The 18,035-nt window shown below is 35.6% G+C and overlaps 1 protein-coding gene across 3 annotated transcripts in view; it reads right to left on the bottom strand.

Annotated features, from left to right (window-relative positions):
• PIK3C2A (phosphatidylinositol-4-phosphate 3-kinase catalytic subunit type 2 alpha) overlaps positions 1-18,035 on the bottom strand; it is a 53,673-nt gene that overhangs the window by 21,264 nt on the left and 14,374 nt on the right. The window contains exons 3-13 of one of the 3 annotated variants that reach the window (XM_062608879.1): positions 14,088-14,194; positions 12,385-12,542; positions 9,314-9,434; positions 8,438-8,549; positions 7,771-7,850; positions 7,602-7,665; positions 5,175-5,318; positions 2,998-3,040; positions 2,698-2,911; positions 2,497-2,619; positions 535-702 (exon numbers count right to left, since the gene is read on the bottom strand). In XM_062608879.1, the coding sequence (XP_062464863.1) occupies positions 535-702; positions 2,497-2,619; positions 2,698-2,911; positions 2,998-3,040; positions 5,175-5,318; positions 7,602-7,665; positions 7,771-7,850; positions 8,438-8,549; positions 9,314-9,434; positions 12,385-12,542; positions 14,088-14,194 (1,334 nt within the window). The remainder of the gene's footprint in view (positions 1-534; positions 703-2,496; positions 2,620-2,697; positions 2,912-2,997; positions 3,041-5,174; positions 5,319-7,601; positions 7,666-7,770; positions 7,851-8,437; positions 8,550-9,313; positions 9,435-12,384; positions 12,543-14,087; positions 14,195-18,035) is intronic. The other 2 variants (XM_062608880.1, XM_062608881.1) reach the window with 2 other exon arrangements.

Genomic DNA, 18,035 nt, shown 5'->3' with positions numbered 1-18,035 from the left:
TGCCTCTAGCCAATATCAGGTATTAGAACTCATGAAATGCCACCTATTAAGACCATACTCTTTCAATTGAAAGCAGGCTATCAGTTCAGTAGGCAGGGATACCTGCAAATACATTTAACTTCATATAACTTACAGGACAACACCTGAATGCCAGTGGATTCCTCAAAGGGTAACTTGAGCTGTACTTAACTGCTGCATACTTACAAACAATTAGTACTAACATGACCTCTTTTGGCCCATGTTACTATGAGTATTTCCTGCAAATAAAATTGCTTTCATCCAAACAATAATCAGCTTTCGCCAGCAGGTAAGGTTTTTCCAGCCAGTCAGATGGAAATACTACAACAAAGGATTGTGTTTTGTACCCTATTTAATTGAAGGTATTATTTCCATAGCAATATAGTTTAATGAATCTTACTTTTATCATAATCTACTACATTCAGTGTCAGATAAGCATTTTCTCTAATTATGGGTGTGCAGTGAGCTTTATATAGAGTAAAACATATTAATCTTACCCATGTTTTGGATACTTACCGCCTAAAATCAAAAAGAGGTAAAGAAACTTGACCCAAAATTTCTGGACCCTTTCTCTGCTTATTTGCATCAGGAGAACTCCCACTACTTTGATTCAGGATTCCAAACAAAGTCAGACATAGGACTGATTCCAAAGGCAACTGTGAAATTTGTATGGGGAAAATTATTCTGTAAAATAAAAATATTAAAAATAAGTCAGAGGAAAAAGACAGTAAGTTACAGGCTTATATGTATAATCCTTTCATGTGTCTTGCTTTCAAAAAGTTCATTAACATCGAAAAACAAGTGTTAAATTTCCATGCATATTCTGCTTCACTTTATCTCCCACATCAATAGTTTGAAAAACCTGCTAAATTACACTTCTATACCAGATTTTGAGCAACTCCTTTTAATCTTTGTCAATTAAATTACATTCCTTACACAGAACTGCACCGTCCAGCATAACCAGTCTTTCTACTCTACTCACTAGGAGGATACAGAGTTCCATGTTAGCCACCTCTTAACTTGTCAGATTTAAAGAGTCAGCTGACAATAGTTTCCCATCCAAATGAAAGAATCTACTGAGAACTCCCAAAAGCTAAATTCAAATGGTACAAAACCAGCACCCATAAAGAAAGCAGTTGAGTATACACCTCAATTAGCAATTTAAACTCAGATCTTTGTTTTACACTGTTTCTATTGCTTAAAATGTTCCGTTAGTTTGATTCTTCTGTAACACATCAAAATATCATTTTAAAAGTTATCACAATGTATTACTAAGCCAGTTACACTGTAAAACACTGCTTATAACCTGCTTACAGTAACTGTAATATAACACATTTTCCATTGTAACACAGTGGTATTTGCCAGCAAAAGCTCTGAAAATTAATCCCTTACATCATCTGGAAAAAAAAAAAAATAAAAAAAAAATTGGTAGGTGGGAGTACTCTCTGAAGTCAGTCTAGAACCTGAAATTCATTTGTACTATAAACCTTAAGGGTATTCCTCCAGGTCTATCTCTGACCTTCAAAAACAGGTAGGAAAATAGATATAGGGCAATGTGGAGCTCATCTGATGCTCCACTTATGACAGGCTGCCTGATAACTATTAAGCAGTAAAGAATAAGCTGCGCACAGACATGAAAAAAAAGATGTTTTTCCCCTCTCCAGTTATCACCTGCCATCCTCTCCCTATTTTTATTCTGCATGCCCTTCCTTCTGCCTTTCTACCCTCTTCTCCTGCTCCATAAAGAGAAACAAGTTTAGTAGCTCAAACCAGACATTTCCATATGCTACAGACAGATAATCTCAAGAATTTATGCACAGAATCATAGAACAGTTAGGGTTGGAAAGGACCTTAAGATCATCTAGTTCCAACCCTCCTGCCATGGGCAAGGACACCTCACACTAAACCATGCCACCCAAGGCTTTGTTCAACCTGGCCTTGAACAACGCCAGGGATGGTGCATTCACAGCCTCTCTGGGGAACCCATTCCAGTGTCTCACCACCCTTACAGTATAAAGAGAGCATCTGCTCTCTTTATAGAGAAAATCCTAAATTAGATTTTTAAACTCAGATACAAAGTTGATACAAGTTATTCAGAATAAAAAGTGATTCAATATTAACACTAGTAAAAGTGAGTTCCTTCTCCCCATTTACATAATTTGAGCACTGCTTATAAGCAAGTTCATCTTTCTTTAAGCAGCACAAACTGTTCCAATTACAAGTTACGTTATGAGCTTTCCAACTCCTTATAAGTGCATACTACAAACACACTAGCAGAAGGCACTTGTCCAACATTTCCATTCCCCACTTTTAAAATGAATAGTGAAATATCATTTGGAATATTATTTATGATTGTGGGCAGTCTGTGTCACACACTTTTAACACTTCAAATGGAATCCGAAGCAAGAGGTGCTTGAATGACTAGGTACTAACTAAACTGAACTATTTTAGTGAGTCTAATGTGATGAAGTCACTTACAGTTCATCCCATTTAATCAAGTAGAAGAAGTTCTTGTATGTGCCAACTTTCTTGGACTGAACAGGTTTAAACAGATCTTTTCCATTATGGGTCAGAGAACAAATCAAGTAGTATTTTTCATAACTGGACAAGGAAAAGAAAGTAAATTAAACAAAAAATAATCTGTAAAAGGATGAATTTTACTATTAATAAATTACTCACTTTGATACCCAACCAGAAGAAATTCCATGAGCAGCAAATATTGTGAACTGGAGGTGTTCTGTGGCAGTCCATGCCTCCTTGGTACTCTTACTAACTTTTGGAGGAGTTGCTGCAGAACTGCTACATGAATTCATGTGGAGTTGCAGAAGGGCTTCAACTGCTCTTGTTAACTGGTCTATACTCACTTTCAGAGGGTTTTCAAGCTGCAGCGAACCTAAATTATAACTTATCTTTAATGCATATATCCCTGAACGTCCACCTGAAAGCAGTTTTTAAATAAAATCGAAAAACTTTACTCACTGGATGAACTCTTGCTAGTGTCATCACCACACTTTAAGGATACCTGCACAGTGAAGTTAAAGCAAATGTTAATACCAAGAATCTCATACAAATTTTCCATTTGTCTTATATATGATATATGGAAATCACAGAACATCTGAATTAGACCCGTATTTGGGTTTATGCAACATCCTTTTACTCAAAGCTCCTGAAGAGTTAACTGACAGCATCACAGCTTCCACATCATGCTGCAATTATTCACCAAGTTCAAAAACTCCTGTTTTTTCAAGTCACAACTACTTTGATATTCTTTATCAACTTTTAAAGGCACAGTACACTGGAATATTGTTCATAATACCCTGACTAAAGACAAAACATGGCCAAGGCTGTTACAGACTAATGCAGAAGCTGTTAGCTCTACTACCCAGTCATTTAAGTCTGAACAGACGTTCTGTTTGTGGCATTTGTTAACGTATCTTCTGTAGGCAGATTTACTGTAAGTTTACTGAATAAAAAATGTTAAACAACTGACAAAACTGAACAGTAAGTACTGTTACTTTGTGCTATCTGCTGTGTTTGCTTCTTGGTCTGCTAGAATTGAAGTCTAAACATGATACAGTATTACAGCAATGTCTGTTCTCAACAAGGACACTGTCAGAGCCAACAGGTGACAAACAAATCACAAGAACTTACTCCCTTCTAACATGGATGGGTTTCAGGCCAAATTCCGCTTCTGATAAAACTAAAACTTTTGATGAAAACCAGGTTTGTGATTTAGAAACAAAACCCAGTGAAATTCCTAATATTTCAGAGAAAGTCTAAGCAGCTTGCTAGAATTGCTACTGAAGAAATAAAGTTTTCCTTACACTTTTGATCTATTAATTGAGCATCTTGTCAACTTTAATTACCAAAACTTCACATTCTTATAAAAAACATGCAAAAACTTGGGGGGGGGGGAATTATAGAAACCACATCATTTTTCCCTTTCAGAAAGGTTGCCATATCTTTTCACCATACTTGTCAAGTAGTCCAAGTACTTTTGGATGACAGGATACAAAACTGTTGGAACACCACTATATGTTTGATTTTTTGACTTGACGATGTATTGCTTTCTTTTACTTTTTGCCCACTTCTTCCAACCATAAAACAATTACTAAGAAAAGCAAACAATATAAGGCTTAGGTGCAACCAGCTCCAATCTTTATAGCAGTTTCATTTCTGAATGCAGTCTCTACATGCCTTCATAAACATTACTGTTTAAGCCAATGTTCATCACAAGAGAATTGCAGGGTTTTACTGATAAAGTACCACCTTTTCCAAATTCTACTGGGATAGCATTATTTTGGGAATTTATTTTTACACTGTAACTATTTTGACAGCTTTCTTCTATCAAAAAACAAACACTGAAGAAATACTTGACACATTATTTCACCAAGCTTTCTTCATACAACTTCTGAACTTTCCTGCAAGAATTTTAGTTCTGGTAACTACTGTATCTGGTCTGTGCATTTTGCGTGACTTCTATGTCACAGAACTGATGAAGCCCAAAGTGAATAGAACAGCACATGAACCACCACTCTAATAAGGCAGGAGGACAACTCAAACAGCATTACAAGGCTACTTCTTATTTGCATACTTCTCCACTAATGACTGTTTTGACATTGTGCCTTGAGACCAATTCTGCTCAAGGCAGTTTTATCATCAAAACTGTGCTTTTTAAGAGATTTTATTTTTGCCCATATACTCAGGAATGCAGGAGCGTGAATTGCTACGAGTTTTAAGATGTTGTTGCTATTCACATAAATACTGCACAGGAAGCGCATTATGTGAATTCCTCCTCTAAGCATAACTGCATTGATTTTAGTGGGCATGAGCTAGCTGCCAGTTTCCCCTCGGTCAGATTTAGCAGCATCTGCTGCAATACAAATCTGTAGTTACAGAACAAGTATTTTAAAATAGTTTTAAAAAAAGTCACTCTTTGGAACAGGACAGGATTCTGTAAACAAGCAGATAATGCATTAACAGCAAAGAGATGTTAAAATAAAATGGAAGATACCAGCTAAAATAAAAAACAACAAACCAAAACATAACCCTGACTAGACTGTTGCTGGTATTTTCAGCTACGAAAGACTATGAAGTAGTATTTATCAGTGTTAAGAAGCATACCTCAGAATACAATTTATAGTGTCAAAGTTTACCTCAGCATTTTTAGTCCTTGGAAGATTAACAGCCCTTCTTAGCTTCTTTATTGATTCCGTTATTGCAGGAGTCTCTACACAATCCAATGTAGAACAGATTTTTCTGACAGTCTTAATTACGTGATCTACTGCTTTATGCTGGTTCTAGTAAGAGAGAGATTCATCTGATCATGAAACCCAGTATTAATTTTTATTTTTTTTTAATAGAATGTATTGCCAAGAAAATTTCATTATGAGATGCATATTTCAATTACATTAAACTGTGGAGAAAGAATTAAACAAAAACTTCAGTATTGAGAACTTCCTTATAGCACAGTTATCAATGCCAAAAACATTAGTATGGATTATAGTATAGGGTCCTGGGAAACACTGAGGCTTCCAATTGTTTTTCTGTTAAGCTGTTGGCAGACAAGTATTATTGAATGAGATATTAAGCTCAAATTCCCTCATGGCACAGTAAGTGTAGATTAAAAAAAGGATATTCAATTAGAGTGAGGAAGGAATGCTAAAGAAGCAGCACTTCCGTTTCAGCCCTCTTAAAACAGCATATAGGTTTATATTACACTTACACTACAGTATAGCTTCCATAATGGAACTTCATCTTTTTTATTTCACTTTAATATACTTTTTGAAAAAAGTCTGTTGTAACTTTTGCCTTACATATTAAATCAATGGTTCTTCCATATGCAGCAATTGCAAAATGCAAACGCAAATGCAAAATCTTGGAGAAGAAAAGGAAGGGGGGTTGCGCACTCCACAGGAATCGTTTTTGTTTGCTCTTTAGTATAATCAAAGTCCTAATCCAACTTTAAAGAACACATGTAGAAAATGAAAACAGATGCTTCAAAATAACGGTTTACTTTTTAAAGGCTTTATGTATACGTTTCTTTCACAATTACTTATAGTCACAAGGGATTAGTGTAACATGCCGTCGAAATCTAAACTGATTCCTGGCCTACATCCTCCCCGTCCCCCCAGACATATTCTCATGACCTTCCTACAAATGGTAACAAAGAAGCCATTTGAATCATAAAGCTTTTGGATTGGGAGTTATGTGGCAACAATTAACTTCATCCTGGTAAGAAAATAACCATATAAAACAGAAGACACTGTAAATATTTAAGCCATACTTTCAAAGCTAACACGTTAAACGTAACACCTGTTTTGACATATGAAAAGCAAAATTTCCACTGCTGTTTTGCTCACAGGTTCTCAAATTAACCTGAATAAAATTCAAAGGCTATGTACAAGTTATTTATGGATTACTTTATCCCATTTCACTGATTAGCAAGCTTCAGCTACTGAATATGTACAGGAATTCACTTCAGTAAGTGAAATTTAAAATGCAGTAACTGATGATATTTGAATCTGACCATCATCACCTACAAGCTACATCTTCCATCCTTAAAAAGACTGTAGAAACAGTAGAACATGTAAGCCTGAATTGAGATGTTTTGCATTCCTCATCTCAGCCTGTGAAATCACAGTTAAAAAAGCAAGCTGAAGCAGCTGCAAGAGCAAAGCAACAAAACCACCACCATATTAAGGAGCAGTAACATCCCACTCTTCTACAAAAAGACTGTATTCAAAATTACCCTTGAGAACAGGGTGAATCACCATCAAGGTAATTAAATAACATCAAGGGAATATGTAAATAGTGGACATCAGTTTGTTCAGGCCTGCATTCCTTTGAGAGGCAAACAAACATAGTGGAAATGAAAAATATTGTAATTAAGTCATTAATTTCAAGGCTGTTCTTATAGAAACAGTTTAAGGAACATAGTTAACGAATATTTGAGAATTTACATCTCCAAGTTACATTCCTATGAGTTAAACTAAGCTTTTCCTTTTAGAAGTATCTTCAGCTTGCCTTTGCATTTGGGAAATTACTCCAAATTACTCCACATGCACAATGTTTTAAGCTACCTATAATACACTGAAACAGACAATGATTTTGACAGCATATTTTAAATTAATCCAATAGAGCAGAATAAAAAATTATCAATTTGCGTAAAACTTACTTGTATTCTCCAAACATGCTTCAGTTACTCCAATTCTACCCAACAATTAATGCTCTACCTGTGTAGATTTGTATCTGCTACCAATATAGCATTTATGGCTGACAACTGACAGAATTCACACCTTTTCCCTATTCCCGCAAATTCATCTCTTTTGAGATTTTTGAGGAAAAATGTTATTTTGCACCCCAGGACTTGGAAGATACATTTCTAATTCTGATGATTAGGTAATAATTCATTTCCAAGAAAAGCTAGGAAGAAAAGAGGAAAGCAATCTAAAAATCCATGATTACAAACTTACATTTGACAGCTTGTTCAGATCTTGGTTTCCCCAAGAAAACCCAACTATCTCGTTAAGAAACTTTCTCATACTACTTTTGGTTCAGCAATAACTTGTAAGTAACCTTACCTCATTTTTAAGAGCTAAGTTAACTTGCTTGTGATATACATCAAAAAGCTCTTCAATAGAAGACCTACAAAAAATAGTAGTTATTGATCACAAGTGCAAGAGAATAACATAACTTTGGTCAGAAATTCAGCAATGGACTTGATTACTAAAACCAACCACATAGTATTACCTTATAACAGGCTCTCTGAAAGGCTTTTCTACTTTGTAGAGGTGTTTGGTTAGATGTATGGGTGTTCTGTCATCATCATCCTGCAGTAAAACATTAGAAACATGAGAACTGGATTTATTACCTACAATTTCTAATACTGTTTTATAAGTTTTATTATTAATATCCACGGAGTAAAAGGGGAAGAAAGTAGTATCGTTAAAGAGAAAAAGAAATAACTAATTAACAGCCTATGAAGCGTGTATGTATTGGGACAGGGGGAAGAGGGAAGATACACCAAACAAGTGCTTAACTATGCAGAAATCAAATATTTCTCCCTTTGTCTATGGTTTGATACATACCTAATTAAATGCAAAAACTGTTCTCAACTTTTATTTAACTCAAAATTTGTTGCTTGTCTTTTCAGACCTCAAGTTTACATCAAATGGTTGCATATGTTTTCCATCTATAGTGTTTCCTAATAAGAAATATCATCTGTATTTATACAATTTGCATTGTAAAAATTTATTACATATTTCAACTTCTCAGCGTAAGAGGATACAATTCCCAACACCAAGCAGATACAGTAATTTGTAAACACAAAAGGTTATGCCTCAGATCCATCAACTCTGATACAAACTCCCAATCTCCTGAAGACTTATGTTGCTGCTGCAGTTTAGGAGGTACTTACTGTTCGTGCAAGATCGCTGCATATTACACTATGGGTCAAGAGCTGCAGTTTGATTTCTGTATCCCACTTCCGACAGTTCTGAATATATTCATGACTTCCTATGCAGTGCTTACTGTTAAACAAAAGAAAGCTGTAAGTTACATCAAAAGTATGCAGTGTTTCCAAGAAAACCCAAACCTCACATGGAATATCTGAGGCAATCTGTTGGCTCAAAATAAGGAAATGGTGAATTAACCTCCACACCATACTACTTGATCTGATTTTTACTTCTGCAGAAGTTTTAGTATACTATTACAGATACCTTTGGCTAAAGCTCTTAACTGCTGTGGCTAACATGGAAACCAAGTATTCTAACCCCCCCCAAAAATGGGGATTTGTAAATCATTAGCTTGGGAGAAGGACGGAGGGGGGAGAAGGAGGAAAAAAAAGACAACACAAAAAACAAACAAACAAAACCAAAACCAAACAAAAAACAAGCAAATACCCCACAAAAACCAACAAAACAAAAACCAAGTAACACAAATTATTAGAAATCAGAAGTCATGTGTAGATTTTTTTCATGGTTGCTAGAATTTGAAGAGCAGCTGAAAACTACAGTATCCATCTACAGAAATGCTCTAGAAATCTGCATCTGAAAAAACTTGCTTGTGTTCAACACAACAGATGGCAGATTAGAACAGATTTTTAGGAAGGTGATGAGAACTCACTTTGCTGCATCCCAGAGCAACTCTAGAGATCTGATCTTTGTGGAAAGTGTGACTCTCCCATGTTTTAGGATTTCTGCTTTCACACATTTAATCATTAAAGACATGCTTTCCAGTAACTGTGCCATGAAAAGCCATGAAGTTAAATATTAATGAAGAAGAGTTTGCTTACTTCTGTAAAACTTCTTCTTGGCCACAGATTTTCAGGATATAGCTGCCAATATCCACTTCATTCAAATCATCATGCACCCAGCAAAGCGCCTGCATTATTATAAGCTCAACAGGGGAACTCACTGTTTAAAGAAATTACATCTAAAAGTTAAATATAAATCAAGTAATACTAACAATTATTCACTCACAAATCATATTTATTATAATGAAATTTATTTTTATACTCACAGGGAAGACTCTTACACTTTTATAATCTCTTAAATTTCATAGTCTGAGGTCTTCATTTTTTTTTTTTTTGGGGGGGGGGGTCCTCACAAAGAAAGGCAATTATAAAACCTGCCTGCAGTTTAATAAAATCAATAAATCCTTTCTAAATTAGTATACAGCATAGTCACTTGACCAAAAGTACAAAAGCAGTCCTCAGTCTGTTTTCCAGGAGTTTTTAGATAAGGACAGCCTTTGCTACTTAGTTTAAAAATCAGTATCTGAAGAATTGGAAATGGAACTTTTCTATTTGCTCTGCTTTTGAGGAAGTGACTATTAGCCAAATCAGAGGCAAATCCTACTGAAAGTCCTTTTTTCTTTCCATTTGTCAAGGCCAGTTTCCAGATTGTACAGATCAGATCTCAGAAAGCATCACCCAGCCTTTGCAAAAAGCAATACTACCAGCACTTTCAAGCTCCAACTGCTTTTTTTAAAACAGTTCTTCTCTTCCATCCAGCAATTACGGAGTGAAAGAAATAATCCCAGTCAAACCCGAAATCAATTCTCCCACAGCCACCAGTCGTCACTGATGAAAAATACAGATATATTTAACACCATAAATACTTTAAATACAAAATGCTCTCTACCCCTATCTAGTTTCTGATCTTCCTAAATCATTACAAACCATGTCAGTAAGTAACTCAACATTCCATTAAAAACCACTGTATAATAGCATTTTTTTATCAGTACCTTCAGACTGTTTAGCTTTTTACCTCCTCCAGGGACCTTACTGATTTTCCCAAATCTTCTTCAGAAAGAAATGTTACTACTATGGTGGATACAGAGAGGCAATGCCACAACAGTATTTTCCACAAGATAACACAAGTGCTTTGTTTCAGTAACAGATGACAAGTTATTACAAGCATAAGGTATTTGATATCATACGAAGAACAAGTATGTGGAATTCAAGAACAAGCAATGAAAAGAAGTACAAATTCAGAAACACTTTTCAACTCATTAAGGCTTTTTAACTTCCTAATCTAGGGTGAAACTCCTGTACTACCTTCAGCAGATAATATGGTGGTGGTTAGAGAAAAATGATGCAGCAATAGTTTATAGACTATAGCTACAGGCTGCATCAGCAAAGGTCTGCCAGTCCTGCAACACCTAGTGGAATAATGCAAAGGTAATGCTACCAATGCTTCTTCCCTGCCTTCCGTCTTACTGGAGGACATTAATTTCTTACTGACACACTATGATTATTCAGGTAGACTTACACTTCTGTGAGAGGTCTAATAAACAAACACAAAATAAATAAATAAATAAAAGGTATACCCAAGATAAACCCTGAAGTTAATCCATTTTCCTCCTGGACCCTTTCCACACATTGAGTTGTCAGAACACTGGCAGGCTTCAGATCCTTCTGTGCAGGACTCAAAAGCTACACTAAAGTAGTTCTAGAACAGTAGGACAATAAGGTATGCAACAACTAGACCAAGTACATAAGGAATTAAAGGAAGAGAATAACTTTAAATACATCTATTACTAGTCACATAGGAACTACAGACACCCATCTTTCACAGGCTATGGAAGGCAAGTAGTTTTAATTGTGATTAGTGTCAGCATCAGATAAATGAAGAGAGCAGAAAGCACAAAGAATAAGATAAGTGGGGCTAAAATGCAAAATACGTTCCAAGATATTCACAAAACTTCCAGGAATAAGTGGCTGAAGCCAGAACAGTTTAGGTGTGCTACCAAAGCCTTTGTAGGAAAGGATTAAGCCTGTAATATTAGGAAAGTATAAACCCAAGGATCAAGGGCAGAAACCCTTCCTAGGCTACACTTACATTCCACCTAATTTCTTAACAAAAGAGTATAAAATCTCAGCAGAATAACTGTTTAGGTCTAGCAAATTAATAATGAAAGCAGTTATGCATTGAGAACTTGTTTTCAAATGAAGCAGCTAGTTCCAGTGAGTAACAGAGCAGCTTCGTATCTTTTGAGAACAAGCAAGTATAAAACATCTACACTGTTAGAGAACCAAATAATAAAAACCCACCACAGCACAGATCCTCTACCAGGTGTCACAGTCTGAGAATGGGAACCCCCACAAAGGCTGAGATAATACAGATTAGAGAAGCTAAAAAATAAGTAGCTCCTGAGGCAATTTATCATCAATTATTTTAGCACCATGAACTGCCAGAATTAAGACAACATCCAGAGTTACAGCCTTTAGTGCAAACATGCTGTGCAGTCTTGATTTCACAGAAAATACAAATATATGTACAAGGCAAAAGTACAAATTTCACCCCAAGCTAACTAGTAGTCCTGGTTATCCATAAAACTGGGCTGCCTAGCTGTGGTACACTGACAGCATTATTTGAGTGTTTGTGTTCATAAGCATGTATTGAATTCAAGTAACAGATAATTTCCATGTTGATTCTGATTTCCCAACAGCAATTTATCTGAATTTACATAGCCTGCAAGAACACGTCAGTATGTTTTAAAAAAAAAATAGTTAAGAATCTGTGTCCTGGTGTTGTCCCCTCAAAAGCATAAAGTAGGTCAAACTCCTGAAAAATTATTTTAACATTACCAGCTGTGGATAGAATGGTGCTTCTGGTTTGCTTGTCTTTCCTTTTTCAAAAAAGGTTTTACTTTGTCAGCATCTAAATATTTTCTGACGGAGGCACTGACCCAGAATAGATTCCTTCTTCGGTTACCTTTTCCATGTTCCCCATGAGTAATCCATACACCTGAGACCCAGGGATTTCAACAACTGAAAGCCATTGGCCAGGACAGAGTGTACACTTAACCCACCTTTCTAAGTCTTACAAGCAAACTCCAATTTAAAAAGCAGAAACATACCATCACACGTGAAAGTTACTGGTTGCTGGAATTCTTCAATTTCTATAGAAACCTTGATACTGGCACTCTCCCCACTTATATTTCTTTGCAGCGTGATTGGACTCAGCACAAAGCCTGGATTTGTTTGCCGATTAGCATACGGAAACTTGGTCCTCAATCTGAAAGTACAGAAGGCTTATGAAGCACTGCAATGGATAAGTCTAAGACTAAAGCAAAATAACATGATAACAACCACAAACCAGAACAGTAAAAACTACCTTTTGCTCTCTACCTAAATTGGATGTACAAAACACCATTTAATTTTTCTACTGTCAGTAGGACATTGCCCACAGTAATTATACACATAGTAGTTACACAGGAAAAAAAATACTAGCTTATAATTAGGCACATTTTCCACAGAGCTTAAATATTTAATAGGTCAATGCTTACAGGACATATGCAGCTTCTGTAGAAGCTAAGCCCTAAAACAGTTTTTAAAAAGCTAACCCATAGCATTTGTTGAAAAAGATTTTTTTAAAAAGAGTAATTTCCTTTATGTGCAAGAGACCACAAAACTTTTTACATGTCTCAGTTTTTGGAAGTCTAATCTGAATTTAGATACTATGCAGAAAATAGTTATTTCAAGTCATGGAAGTTCCATTTTAAGCCCAGCGTCTTGAAAGAAAAGCCAACAAATAGATTTAATTAGAAACTGTTGCAACAAGCCTCTTTTATGCGAATTTCCCTTAATGTTGTTCATCAGTAAGTTTCATATGAATTCTCATTGGTTTTATAGTTTGTTTTTATTTTTTATAAACATTCCTGGCTTTAGAAGGAGATGTTATCCTTCAGATTCAAAGATACCCATTTCCCCCATTATTTCTTGGATTTTGATCTTGAGAGACAAAAAGGCAAGGCTCCTAGTTTGTGTTCTAAATGAAGCAAGCAAAACAAAACCAAAAAACAGAACTCATTTAATTGTGGCAGTAAACAAAAACAAAGAAGGAGTATTCTGGGTTATCAAGTCCCATGTTCTCTGGTATGACCTGAAGAAACTTCACCACCTGATCAAAGCAGGAACAAGTTTGAAAGTTTTATTTGTCACAGAATTCTAGTCAGGGAAGCAATTAAATTTAGAGCATTTAAGGGCTGGAAAGCCACTGCATGACAGGATTTAGTGAGGTGTATCAACTAAGGAAAAAAAAAAACCCCACCCCCAAAACCCCAACAAAACTCCAAATTCTTTCAAAAGAAATTGTATTAAAAAGATAGTAGAGGTAGATACAGAAAAATAGTTTGAGAATAAAAAGATATTATAAAAACAAGGGAAAAAAACAGGAAAAATCAAAGGACCAAAAGAATAAAGAGGAAATATGATAACCCAAAAACCTTGGTAGTAAAAACCTTTACAATGCTGTTACATTCTTAGGGGGAAGGGAGGAGCTGGGGAACAAAACCAGCTCAAATACAAACAAAACCAACAACAACAACAACAAAAAAAAACAAAAAAATAAAACACAACAAAAAAAACAACACCAAACAAGACAAAACCAGGAAAAACCTGGGCTAAGAGAAAAAAAAGGGAAACCCACACATACTGAAATCCACTCCATCAAGCAAAAAAGGTAGGACTGGCCCTGTCAACCTAACTAAAAATTAATTATTCAGCTTTTTTTTTCTTTTTTCGCCTTCCAAAAGCTGATTTGTATTCAGAAATTTCTTACTTTGTAACTGCTTGAGAAAAAGCCGACAATTCTTGATTCTGCCCTTCAATTTCTTGGGGATGCACGTTTTCTGTCAGCTTGCCAGTGGTCCCATTGTCTTTCTGCAACTCAAAGATAATACAGTATTTAAATAGCTGCAAACATATTCCTATAGCCAGCAAAGCCATGTGTTGAAGAAAGATTTTAATGAGTCTGAAGTTTACTGTTAGTTTTATGTCAAGTTCTACAAGGAGAAAAATGCACGTAGCAATTAAAATTGAAAAGCATTAAGGTTCACTGGTAATTTATCTGACAGCATCATTATCAGTTAAGATGAAGTTGCAAGCAGTTCCTGAGCTCTCAGCAGTGCCCTGTTGCATTAGAATTTGGCTAGATTTTGCTGAACCAAAGGAGGAAGACAAATGATTTTTTCTTCCACATCTACGATACAGCCTTCAGTATAGTTCCAGAAAGAACCATTACACAAGTTCTGCTCATGATTACCTTTTCCTACAAAGCAGGAAAAGAAAAGTTGTACACTGGAAGGAAACAGCATTCAGAACACTAAACTCAGAACTAATCTCGTGGTATGAAATGACTGCTGTTTCAATCCCTTATGCCATATGCACCCACCAGCTCACAAATACATAAACCACAATCTTTGAAGTATTCAATCTAAAAAATAATTGCTAAAAGAGAACTGCAGTTTCAAATAACAAAATCCAATAAACTTTAAAAATAAACAAACCAACAATAAAAACATAACCAAACACAAACAAAAACCTGCAGCAGTCTTTAATCCATATCAGTTTCTGATGCAATTCACAATCCAGCCATACAAATGCTAGCGTGAGCAAAAAGCAGAGAGCAACTGGAAGAACCAGTGGCACTGAAGTGTAACTCAACAGCCTGTAGTCTAACAACCACCACTAGCCTGAAGCACACATGAAACTCCAGCCAGATACTCACTGGAATAAATTGATCATTAAGAGTTTACTCATGTCCAACCGAGGGTCATTGCACACAGAGGATAAAGCCTTCTGACCAGTTACATTTTACATCCACAGCTTTTACAATGCTTATAGAAACCAGGGACTCAAAAAAAAAAAAGCAGACTAGAGTTTTGAAAATCATTACAATTTATTCTTATTTGAAATAGTGATTAACTGCTTAACTAGTATGTGAGTTACTTATCATTAGCTGATAAAGTTAGCTGAGCATCTGATTTCACTGAGCATATCATATACTGTAGTTCAACTACACTCAGAAACGGCAGGTCAAATCTGTAACATGCTAGGGACTGTCAGGCCTTTTAGCACTTTTTTTTTCCTCATATTAACTTGTTTAAATAGTATAGCCTAAACTTGGCAAGGCTAATATACACAACCCATAACTGCTACTTGAATTGCATTTAAACCTAGTTATTTCAGCTAAAATACTGGTTTCATGAACACTGAGAGTTCAAAAGGATAAATGCTATGTAACTGGGGATTAGCCATGCTATGGGAAGCAATTAAAGCAGGAGGCCATCAAGCCACCAAACCTGGAATAAGATTCAGAAGCATGGATAATACCTTAAATTTAGAAAGGTTTTTCTATTATGGTATCTCAAGACAAGTTTCATCACATAAAATGCTTCTGGGCAACTGCAGGAGACCTGTTGACAAACCCGTGCAATCTAGCATATGTATTCTTTAAGCAGTTACACAATAACAAAACAAAAAAAATCATACCAGGAAAAGAAAAGTTAATATATCAAGTGAAAGGTAAATACCTTTGATGAAGGTGCAACTAACTGCTGGTGAGTGCTCAAGACCAACCACAATCATTTGAAATCAAGAAGCTGACTATAAAGTTTTCTCTACTTAGGAACTCCTTTTTAACTAAGCTAAGTAATGCTACAATTAAGTACCCAAAGCACTTTGCAACACTAACCAGAGTATGAAAGCAACACATACGTGGATTACCAAGTCATAGCAGTGATGCAGCATCGCAACTTTTTACCATTATGTGACACTTTCGGAATATTTACAGCAAAATTTTCAGGTTATTCTGCTGTGAATTTCAAAAAAGTTTAGGGGCCTAAGAGGCAACTGTGCACATGCAAGCTTAGCCAGAGTAAACAATAAATTCTAATGTAATGAGGAAAGAAAAGAAAAAGGTTTATTTTGTTACCCACAGTTGACCTCAGGGTCACATTTGGCTAAGAAACAAAAAACCAAGGTTATTACAGATATGTACTGCTGGAAATTACCTCCTTTTGGACAATTACAAACATTAAATATCTCATTGCTTTTTTAGCTGAATTTCAATACTGATTTTTGACCACTTTTTGGAAGATAGTTTCAGGATAAACTAAGTAATCTATTTAAAAAAATCGACCTGACTCAGATGATTCGAGTTTTGAGCAACAATCAGAATTCGAATTTCTTTAACTTCCAGACGAGCAAATCTAAGAGATGCAAAAGCTATCAAAACAGAAATATCTTGCAAGAAAGGGCTTCAGGCCAAACTAGACAAGTTCGTATCAGCACAGACTGCAAAACCAGAAGTGTTCTGTAAATACCATTACTCTTAGAAAACAAAACAAGAACCAACCAAAATAAAAAAAAACACCAACAGAAAACAAAAGAAAAAACAACAACCCACCAAACAAACCCCAGTAAATTACAAAAAGAGTTAGGTTAAATCCCATGAACATACAAAGCCACAAGACACTTCAGCTCTGTGGAGAGGAAAAGTAGAGAAGACAAAACCTAAAATAGGACAAAACTGTGATTTTGCCTCTGCTTTCAGAAACGAGAGCGACAAACACTCAAGTATTTAAAGGGGAAAAACTGAATATATAGTTACTTCAACAAATATTGAAGCAAAACTCAAAGCAATCTATGATTCAAGGGATTACATATAACAGAATCAAGCTGTATCATTTGTTTAAAAGGGCAGTGAGAATTGAGTTACTTAGGGGGCTGAGGTGGAAGGAGAAATGATCCAGACTAGTTAGGATGCAAGACTTGAGGATATTCTTTGAAGGAAATGTATACCTAGAGGTAAATGGGGATAAAATACAAAAGAACTGCCAAAAATATAAGCTACGTAACTCAGCTTCTTATACGAGGTGGAAAATTATTTAAACTAGAAAACAAAGTAGTAGCACAGGATGAGCAAAAGATAAAGCAAACCCCACAGGTTATGTTGAAAGGATATCCATTTAAGAGACTCTGCTTTAAATCTATTTATTATCTTCTTTAATAACTTGGCATGAGCAGCAGAAAGAACCTTGCTGATAACCTGGAGTCTTGTACTGTCAGCTAACTTTATAATACAGGTTAAGAGTATTATGCCAAAACTAGTTAACCACAGACCGAGAAACAGAAGTGGAAACTAAGTCTTGAACGTTCAATTGGGCATTCACTGCAGAAATTTGCTATAAACTAAGAAACTGTTTGAAAAGATGATGGCTTAAGAAAATCAGATCTCTTAACTGACTACAGGATGGTATGCCATTGTGAATAAAGCAAATGCAATAAGGGTGTATCAAGCAGGATGCCCTTACCTGTAATGACCAAGTAACCAGCACTGGAAAACTGACAAACACATCACTACATAACACAACAAACTGAAGAAGAAAACTGCTGTAAAGCCCAAATTTATATGCCTTTCCAAATACTAGGAAATAACTTGAGTTCATATATCAGAGCTCAACAGTAAGTGGAAAAGAAATAAAATTAAGTTAGACTCAAGATCTTCACACATGTATGTTAAAAATGCAGTCCCTTAGAAACAGAGGTAAATGGTTGGTTTTGGACCTTCGCCACTCTCCTTCTATTAAGCTTTTGCCAGAATACTGTCAACTAGCCCAGAAAAAACAGGAAAACCTTCAAATGAAGGGCCAAAAAATTCACTTCAATGGAAATTTAAGACAGCCCTTTAAGCCAAAGTCTAGTAAATATTCCTTTTTCTGAGAAT

This window comes from Pezoporus occidentalis, unplaced genomic scaffold, assembly GCF_034315485.1.
Source record: "Pezoporus occidentalis ecotype Australia unplaced genomic scaffold, CSIRO_AGI_Poc_V1 ctg131, whole genome shotgun sequence".
Classification (NCBI taxonomy): Eukaryota; Metazoa; Chordata; class Aves; order Psittaciformes; family Psittacidae; genus Pezoporus; species Pezoporus occidentalis.
Note: the sequence above shows the minus strand (reverse complement) of the source record. Positions and strands in the feature narration are given on the sequence as shown.